This window comes from Mastomys coucha, unplaced genomic scaffold (genome assembly GCF_008632895.1).
Source record: "Mastomys coucha isolate ucsf_1 unplaced genomic scaffold, UCSF_Mcou_1 pScaffold8, whole genome shotgun sequence".
In the NCBI taxonomy this organism is placed as follows: Eukaryota; Metazoa; Chordata; class Mammalia; order Rodentia; family Muridae; genus Mastomys; species Mastomys coucha.
In genome coordinates, this window is record NW_022196914.1 from 76,737,038 (window position 1) to 76,746,823 (window position 9,786).

The 9,786-nt window shown below is 44.1% G+C and overlaps 1 protein-coding gene and 1 long non-coding RNA gene across 5 annotated transcripts in view; both read right to left on the bottom strand.

The window, feature by feature from the left end:
- Positions 1–4,179, bottom strand: part of Isl1 (ISL LIM homeobox 1) — an 11,382-nt gene extending 7,203 nt beyond the window's left edge. Inside the window, exons 1-2 of one of the 2 annotated variants that reach the window (XM_031360345.1) lie at positions 3,844–4,179; positions 2,743–2,932 (exon numbers count right to left, since the gene is read on the bottom strand). In XM_031360345.1, the coding sequence (XP_031216205.1) occupies positions 2,743–2,932; positions 3,844–3,871 (218 nt within the window). In that variant the 5' untranslated portion in view covers positions 3,872–4,179. The remainder of the gene's footprint in view (positions 1–2,742; positions 2,933–3,843) is intronic. The other variant, XM_031360344.1, reaches the window with a different exon arrangement.
- Positions 4,180–6,473: 2,294 nt separating this feature from the next.
- On the bottom strand, positions 6,474–9,532 carry LOC116083351. 3 transcript variants are annotated; one of them, XR_004115683.1, is made up of 4 exons: positions 8,952–9,532; positions 8,239–8,583; positions 7,909–7,980; positions 6,474–7,796 (listed from the first exon to the last, which is right to left on the bottom strand). It is a non-coding gene; the product is annotated as an uncharacterized LOC116083351 (long non-coding RNA). The 3 variants fall into 3 exon arrangements; XR_004115682.1 differs by having other exon boundaries at positions 6,474–7,267; positions 7,678–7,796; positions 8,239–9,532; XR_004115681.1 differs by having other exon boundaries at positions 8,239–9,532.
- Between the last annotated feature and the right edge of the window lie 254 nt (positions 9,533–9,786).

Genomic DNA, 9,786 nt, shown 5'->3' on the forward strand with positions numbered 1-9,786 from the left:
TATTTAGGCAGGTTCTGGCCCAAGATGGCCAGCGACTCGGGCCATAAACCTGACCTGCTTGGAAAAATATAGCAATAACAAAGTTGGGCAGAGGATAGAAACAACCCCACTCCTTTCCTCCCTTCCCCCTTCTCTTCCTCTCCCTCCTTCTTCCTTAACCGCCCCTTTAACAAGGCGAACCTTTATGGGAAACCTCAGTGTCTGTCTCAGTTGGTACCTCTTAGTTCAGGCACCCAGCCCAAACCAAGGAAAATTTATTGATGGATTCTAAACCTAGAAGCAGTCTCTGGTAACCAGTCTCAGGATTATTCTTGCAAATACTCGAAGGGAGGGATTCAGGGGGGCACTGGTGACCAGTAGTCATATGCTTTCCATTCTCTCTCCCTCAATTTCTGCTACTAAAAGTATTTCTGAAAATGCACCACCACCACCACCACCATCAACAACAACACAGGTTGGGAAGGGGATTGGCTGTCAGTCACCCCATCCCATCTGTAAACACACACAATTCTAGAAAGGAATAACAAAACGAAGTGTTAGAGGGTTTCCAGCTTCTCTCCAGCAAAGGCCTTCCCGTATTTATCCAACTAAAGATTTTCCACGGGCCCCTTGTTAATGGTAAGTTCTCTCTCCATTTGTCCTCTTTTATTTTAAAGCCCAGCTTCTGTTCCTCCAATCAGTCTTTCTTCGGGTTCCTAAAGCATGTACCTTTATTGCAGTTTGCCTGGGGGACCAATGCTTCATGACAAATGGAAACAACAACTACAACAACAACAAAACCAACCCTCACAGCTAAAAGCTTCCTCATTGCTACCCTTTCCTTACCACCACTCAGTTCATATGGGTTCCATCCACTGCTGCATTGCCTGGTTCCCTCTATAGCTATCAGTAATTCTTATGTAGAGAGTAAAAGAGATAGGACAAGATCCACACAAAAGAAGGGGCATATTGCTTCCCCAGTGGGAGATCTTAAAATAAAAATGGTCACTCTGCCCTGCTTTTACAACTATAGATCCTCCAAAGGGCTTGTGGGTGAGTGTTTGCATAAGTACACACACACACACACACACACACACACACACTCATAGGAGAGAGAGAAAGAGAAGAGAAGAAGAGAAGAGAAGAGAAGAGAAGACTAAAAAGTAATTGAGTTACTTCATCTGCAAATGGACATACCCTGACTGAGGCAATTCTGTATACAACTGAGAAAAACAGTACCTTCAGAGGAGGAAGGATGCTTTAGGAGTCTCAAAGTGGGCTCTCCCTCTCCAGTACCCTGAGTGCACACACCAGCCAAGTAAACAATGAAAAGGGCTTATTTGTCAGAAGTTAGAAGACAGATTTGAAATTTTTTTCTACCTTCTGCCTCTCTAACACAAGATCATCCATTTTATAGAAGGACGACTTACTTTGCCGGTTCCCAAACCATTTACGAAATCCCTCCCCTTTCCTGTACCCCACTTCCTCCCATTCTCCTCAAGTCATTAAAACAAAACAAAACAAACAAGCAAGCAAAACCCTCCCTTGTACATTGTTTAATTTTATCTATTATGAGTATATCCTCCACTCTATGATTTAAAAAAGAAAGAAAGAGAGAAAGAAAGAAAGACTTGAGGGCATTATTCTAGCAGGAGAAAAACTGGTGGGGTCATATTTTAAATGTTAACTAAACTTTAATGAAAGTTCTTAAGCTCCAAAGCCCTTTATAGCTTACAAAAGCTGATCACTTGCTAGCAGCCACTTCCGAATTTAAAATCAGATACATTTCTGCTATCCCTAGCCTAACAGTGAAGGCGAACAGTGTCCTGCTTTGTATTAGAAGAAACACATTTTCCTTTAGAAATTCTGCCAGGCTTTCTAAGGTAGACAGTGAAGTAGTTTCGGATATATACACGTAGGTCAGAGAAACTTGAAATTAGAAGAAAAAAAGAAAAAGAAAAAAAAAAGTGCAACAAAAGCCAGCACAGTTCTTCTGGGTTTTAGTCATGTCCGTCGGCCGATTCCCTCATTTTATCAGTTACTAGATTTTAATGTGAGAAAGGAAGCTGTTCAATTACCTAAATATACCAATTGTTCGCAGACAGATGATGGGCAATTTGATCTGCTCAGTCTAATTCATCAGCCCAGATAAGATAAGAAAGAAAAGACAGTTAGATATCACCAAAGGGTTAATATTTAAAAAGATTAAATTTCTGCCGGGTTTTGTTGTTGGTGGTGGTAAGGAATATTTTATTTTGGTTTTAAACTTTTCTACCAAGGAAGACTCAACCCAAAAGTAAAGGGAGCAATGATTGTATTTGTTCTTCAAAAATCCTTGGGTGAAACTTTTGTCTGTTTATTTGGAACCTCCAAAATAATGTAAGTCAGTGATAAAACAGGAGAAAAATAAATAAGATGATAAACTATACAGTGAAAATAGAATTTTGAAAGTTTAAAACCCTAAACTTATTTGCCTTACTTTTGTTGTTGTTGTCCATAGAAGGTGAATTTAAAGAGGAAAATAATTTTTGCATGAAAAATTGAGAGTTATTAACAAACATTATCAACAAAAATTTATGAAACACAGTAAGACCCCACCCCCCAGAGATATGAAATGAACAACAGTTTAATTTTTAAAACATTTTTGCACACTGGCCGCTCAAATGTAAACATCCCCCCACCCGAAAAAAACCAAAGGCATGTCAAATAATAAACAAGGAGAGCCAGGAAATCTCAGAAAATAACCCTGTAAAAATGGCATACCTGATATAATCTCTTTTACAGTAGGTTTTCCCATCCCTAACAAAGCACGTACAGCTTTCGTCCAAATACTGATTACACTCCGCACATTTCAAACATGCCGCATGCCATTCCAAATCCGGAGAAACCCTCAGAATATACTGATCGTGAATTTGATTGCCGCAACCAACACATAGGGAAATGAGACGTTTTTCTGAAATGAAAATAAATACATGATTGACTAACCGTTTACTTCCTACAGAGATAAACACACTTTTAGTGTCGTTTAGGGTGTACTCTGGAAGAAATTCTTTTCCTTTTTTTTTCTTTCCTTAAAGAATATTGCACTTTGGGATGGTAATTGGAGTGTGCCATCAAAACCTTGACTCGCTTTTTTAAAAAGGGAGGTGGAATATATGTAAAACGCAGATTTGAATAGTCTACATTGTAAGCTTAGCACGCAATCAAACCCGCTCATTTTGTGTTTTCTCCCCTCCTCCCTCTTTGCTATAATCATTAGGCAAGATTATGGATAAGTCATGTCAAAGAAAAGGTTTTGACTAGAAGCATTAAACCAACGCTGGGATGTCTATATTTTCCATGAAGCACGGTCTTCAATAGCACACGGGAATGGATATTGTTAGAAGAGTAGACATCAATACAGTTGTCACCTCGCTCTCTTTTTTTGCAAGTCTAATGCTAATTCATATCTGCCGGTATGGTTTGTGCAGGCAGACCTTTGCTACATAATAACCTTCTCCAAGAGCTCTGGATTCTGGAGGAGGAAATCACTGCTAAGCACCGGGCGGCTAGAGTTTGGGAGGGCACACAGCGTTCAAACACAAGGTATGATCAGTTTCCCAAAGATCTGCATTCACACCAAACAGGCAAGCTGCAAGCGTGACAAGAAGAAAAAAGAAACACACACACATACACACGCGCGCGCGCGCACACACACACAACAACAACAACAACAACAACAACAACAACAACAAAAGAAACACCTTTTCTTCTGTCTCTCCAGGCAGTGACTACAAATCCAAAGAGCCCTGGCATCCGTGCCTGAGAGAGACCCCCCACACCACAACGGCACACCGAGCCCCACAAGGTTAAACCGCCTCTTACTTTTTGGTGGATCGCCCATGTCTCCCATATCTGTAAAAGGGAGTAATGTCCACAGTGAAATGGTGGTTGGACAACTGGTGAACAGCCCACAGAGAGGATGCTGGTGCTGTGGTTAGGTGGCAAATAGTGGCCCCGGGGGTTGCCAAGGCTGGGGGAAACCAATGCCCGCCCGGCTGCGCCGCGCCCTCGAGGATCTGGGAGTCCGATTTAAGCCGGCGGAGTTGGCGGAGCGGAGGCGCAGCGGCGGCGGCGGACTCGCACGGCTCGGGGCACCTCTCTTCCTTATCTCTTACTCAAACTTCTCAGCTCCAACTCAGCTCCATCGCCATTGGTCTGACGCAGCGCGCGGGGACGTCAGGCGAGCGCCGCGCCCATTGGCTGCGGGGCGCGCGGCGCAGCTGTTCTGATTATCATATTTCAGCCCCGGCGCCGCCGCGCGCCACTGCCCGCTCGGCGAGCCCGCAGGAGAGGATTAAGCCTCCCGAGGCCACTTCGCTCCCTGGGCGCCGGGTGGCCCGGGTCCCCGGCCGCCGCCTCCTCCTTGTCCACCACCCCCTCCCCGCTCCTCCCCGGACGCGCCGCGTCGTGTCCTGGGGTTCCAGCGCCGTGGGCTCCCCAGGTCCCCGCGGACCTCTGGCTGCGCTGAGCTCGGGGCTCCCTTTTCTGCCTCCCGTGGCAAGTAGCTGGTGGGTAGGTCCTTCCTGTGAACCGGGTCCCTACCGGGCTCCAGGAAAAAGGGGGAACTTGGAACCGGCTGCTTTCCTCCACTGGCTCCCGGGTTGGCGCGCACAACCCTGGGCTAGGCGCTGCCTGAGGAAAGGGTGCATCTCCAGGAGCTAGCCGCGCGCTGCGCGTTAGGGGACCAACCCGGGGTGGGACGCTTAGACCCAGAGGAAATGGTTTTTGTTTGTTTGTTTGGTTTTTTGTTTGTTTGTTTGTTTGTGTGTGTGGTTTTTTTGTTGTTTTGTTTTGTTTTTTGTTTTTTTTTTATGACTTCGTTTTTGTATTTTTGTGTTCTTTTTTTCTTGCTACCCTGTTGGCCCTGTCACTCCCCAATCTGAGCTCTCCAAAGACTTGGGGTGGGAGGAAAGGGGAGCTTGTCACCCTAGAGGACAATCGGGTTGGAAACGCAAAGGTCAAACGAAAAGGTAAAACGAATTAACTCCGAGGTCGGTTCCTTTCCTCCCGACCCGTGAGGTCTGCTGATCAATTTTAAGTCTAGCGTGAAAGGGTTCTAATCTAGAGGCAGAGTGCAGTACACTAAAGTTTACGGGAGTCGGGAAGTGTGTGTGTGTGTGGAGGGGTAGTGTCCAGGTCTCTCGATGGATCTCTTGTCCAACTCTTTTTAAAAGCAAAGGTGCACCCGGCCGTTAGACGGCTTGGTAATTATAAGCGCAACTTTACAAGGCTCTCTAGAGACTTTTAAATCTTTTAGCATGAAGGCGTGAGCAGGGAGGGTCTGTTGCAAAAGAAGAGTGGGGCGCCTACTCCCTTCCACTGAGGTTAGCTTTCTAATTTGTTTCCTCTGGGGGAAGCCATCTGGAGATGTTGGCTGCATCTCATCAGTAACTTTTGCCAATAATTTCTTTCGTGATTCCCCAAATCTACAGTCGTTCAGAGGCAGTTATTAGGGGACACAGAATTCCCACTCTTCTCCCAGAGCTTCTACACCAGTCATTTCTTATCTAGTGAGACTTTCATCAGAGAAAGGGGGAGGGGGAAGAGAGAGAGAGAGAGAGAGAGAGAGAGAGAGAGAGAGAGAGAGAGAGAGAGAGAGAGAGAGAGAGAGAGAGAGAGAGAGAGAGACTACAAACAGAAACAGAGTTCTTGGCTTTTTGTTGCCTCTTAGAATACCCAGAGGTTAAGGAACTCCTTTCTGTGTATCTTCCACCGGATCTAACCTTGATAAAAATCAATGGATCCCACCTAGGCCTCAGTGGCTGGGTTAGAAAGCCTGTGACTTTTCAGAGTACATACAGAGAGAAAGAGGTTAAGAAGCAGGAGTGGGTTTTTTCCCCTTTTCCCTGTAGGAGATTTACCAAGAACTCCCATTTTGTCTTCTTTTGCTTTGTTTTCTTTAAGATGGCAGATAGGATCTCTTCTCTTCCTGTTTTTTTTTTTTAATTATAAATTATTTCGAAGTTCGTGAGCAAGATGGAAAGTTGAGTTGACTCATTTTAAGTTTTCCAGTTGTGTTTTTGTTTCCTTTCAACCCGGTTTCTGCTCTCTGATATCCTATGCGTGGAATCTTTTGTCAAACTGCTTATGCTGAGCCCCGCGAAGCAGTTCGCTGTGTATAATAAGGGCATGCTACCCTTCTATATAACCAAGCTGACTGTAGTTTTAAAACCAACAACAAGCAACAACAAAGATAAATAGGGGATCTGAAACAATTCTATTTCCTCATGCCATGTTTATAACTTGGCATTTAAAAGAAGCATCAGAATCTAATGACTGGAGACCCACAAAGGACCCTCACTATTCATCCTTCCAAACATATACAGGCATTCACTCACATAAACAATTAGTAATATTTTAATTCAAACAACACATTACAAAGAATTGTTGGTGATAACAATTCCAAGTAGAAAGTCTAGCATACAGTTTGGGAACAAACTTTCACTGTGAGCAGTTCTTCCACAGAGTTCCAGACACAGAGTTCCTTTTCTTAGTTCAGGACACTATTGTAAGCAGGCATTTTCCTGGTTCTTAGACTGATAAAAGCCAGGATCCATGCATAAGCTACTCCCACTCATAGGGAAACGCTGGAGGGAACTCAGTAATAATAAGATCCCATGATGAATGTGCTATGAAGGTCCGTGTGTTTGTGATTATACAATTTGCATAAAAATCGAAGTTCCTGCAGTCGGCAACACTGGTTCCCTTTCCCTAGAGATTCTCATATGACCACAGACTTTTTCCTCCTCCCCTAGTTGATTGCTATGTGTGTATTTAACACATCAAGCATATCTGTAAAGTTGTCAGCGTTTTTATAGCATACATAAAACTGATTACATAAAAGTGATTAGCAATATTTTCCCTGAGCACTTGATTACAGGGGCGACCTCTTGTGTTCAATGAGGGATTAGACACTCTTCTGTCAAAATTGGACTTCATGTGACCTTTGTATGCTACTAGGGCAAATATATGTCCTTCAAAACCGCAGGGGTGTGGATCTGTAGTTTGAGCTCCTTCATTTTGAAAATGAAGTAATGAGTGAAGTGCAGAAATTATTTCTTCATCCTCCTTCACCTATATAAGATTCCAGTGTCTTCATACAATAGAGATACATGTTAAGATAATTTAATAAGTTCCTCTTGAGTCTGTAGTATTTGCCCACAGGCCTTGGAATACACTTCTTGGAGTGTATTGTTATTTTTAAGCTACTTGGTGGTCCATTAAAGATTGTTTTGTTTGTGTACTCCTGTTTAATTAAAACGGAAACACTCCACATTATATTTAAAGTCAGACACAGATTTCTGAACCTCATGAACACCATTTTTAAAAATCTTAATATGTTCTAGCTGCAATTGAAAGGTAAAATAATATTTAGAACTTATTTATTCTCTAATGACTAGCAGATATAATAGAATACTAAGTGTTTCTTTGAAAAAAATTGTATAATGAGAAAAGCCATGCTTTTCTACATAAATAATATTGAGCCGAAAAGGGGGGCTTTCTTTGGTCAAATTTTCCTTAAGCTATGAATACTTTCGCTTATTTATTCCCAGGAACCAGAGTTTGGTTTGAACTTAGTAGAACAAATAGGCTTCCACTTTTAATGAACAATCTATTCAAATGGAAAAATGTAACCAAACGATATATTCCCCTCACCTTCATAAACACATATATTAGGGGTCAGAAGAAAACATGGACGAGTTCATTCGGCCCTGAAAAGGACAAAGAATGCACGTGTACTCTTTTCTACTTTTTTTCCTGAACAGTCTCTGATCCTGCAGAAAAAAAAAAAAAAAGGCTATAGGGACCATTGGCATCTTTAATTATGTCCAAAGATCAGACAAAACAACATGCTCTTACAGGGAGTCAGGATTAGCACTTACGTACCATGAGGAGCTGGATGTAGATGCTTAGAGCTAATTTATTTCTCTTCCAGTTGCCTGTGGCTTGTTGGGGGATCTGGGGAGAGACTTCTCTGATTTCACAGGGAGAGAGGAGAGAGGGAGAGGGAGAGGGAGAGGGAGAGGGAGAGGGAGAGGGAGAGGGAGAGGGAGAGAGAGAGAGAGAGAGGGAGAGAGAGAGAGAGAGAGAGGGAGGGAGAGAGAGATCCCACAGAGAGATCATGTTGGAAATTATTACCCCTCTCTTTGTCCCTTTTTATTATTTTGCTAAGAAATAAAGCAACGGTAATAAAGGTAGCTGTTAACAATAACAAACCTTCACTGCGATTCCCATCTTATCGCCTAGGACTCCTACTGAGACTGTAGTCGTGTTGAGTGCCAATTACTTTATTAACCTGTTAAAACAATCCGAGTGAATTAGCCAGAACTTTCGTCTCCAGGCAGAGGCTCCTAGCCTGCCTTTCTGAGTTCAGGTGGTTGTTTCTGTCATCAGCATTCCTTTCTCTGGATTCTTTGGCGGCCGGCTCCAAAGGCAGTGATCATGTGCGGTCTGCTGCTCGGCTCTCAGTCAGGATAGAATTGCACATTCCCGGCAGGGACGAAGCCGCAAACCTCAGGTCAGTCCTGAGACTGAGGATCCGAAGCTGATGGTTGTGAGGAGCTGGGTCAAATGAGGACAGTGATTTGCCAACTCCTTCACAAAATCGTATTTCTGGAGGTATTTACTGTTTTCTCTTAATCGGGGGAATAACCCTTTCCAAAGGAAATCCTCCCCTTGCCCTCTGTAACTACTGAATAAGACAAAATTTAACTGAGTTCTGCCTGGGATCCTTGGTTGAAACCAGAGATCAGGATGCACTAAGAGGCTTGGTCCAAGTCGGCCCAGAACCCTACCTTTAACAAAGCTTTCCCTAAGTGTATCCTTCTTCTAGTAGATGGGGAGTGAGCCTACATAGCAAAGGAGCTGTGGGCTCCGAAGTTGGCTTGTAGTCTACTAGATCTGCTCCAAAGCTTGCAAATTGCACCCACCTTGCCGCCCCAGCTCTCGGAGAACCCAGGAGCAAAGAAGCCCCATTTAGCTGACGGAATTCATCAAATCCAGCTGATGTTCTTTTCAGAAAGCCCGGGCACTTTTCCTCTCTCTTCTGCAGTCTGTCTAAGCCTCAGCTCTGAATTTAGAGTCTCTGCGTTGTTTTACCTCAGCCTCGGGAGGTTTACAGCAAGGAGAAGCGGGGGGAGGGGGATACCTCCGAGGTCAAAGAGGCGGGGGAGGAGTCGAAAATTACCGGCCTGGGCCGGAGAGGGAGTTGGCAAACTGGGAATCTACCAGGATTGAGTAAAGGCAACCTTCCCTTAAGTTTCTGTATCAGACTTTCTATATCAGAGTCGGCAAGACGGCGTCCTTGGGCTGGAGTTTTCGGGCTGGCTGCAGAGGTGCTGTCAAGAGTGACTGCTTGGTCCTTTGAATTAAGCCGTCGGCTAAAGCGCGTTGTGGCGGGTGGCACCGCTGAGGTTCCTGAATGTGGCTGCTTTTTAAAGGGGGCAGGGAGTCATTGGTGCATTATCAGTAGATTCCGGGCGCCTGAAGGTGTTCTGGGGGCAAGAAAAAGATCTTCATATCCTAGTAAAAGCTTGATCATTTTGAGGAAAGAGACTGTCGGGGCAATTTTTAAGTTTGATGTGTGTTGCACGCCTCCCCCCTCCCCCATGGAGGTTAATAAAAGGGTGAAGCAGCTCTTGTTGAGAATATTCTAAGCCTCCAGATCCACGCTAATAAAACTCATCGCTTTGAGATTTCACACAGAGAGAAGGATACGCCCTGCCCTGTACTTGATAAATATGAACAGGGAAGAGAAACGGGGGG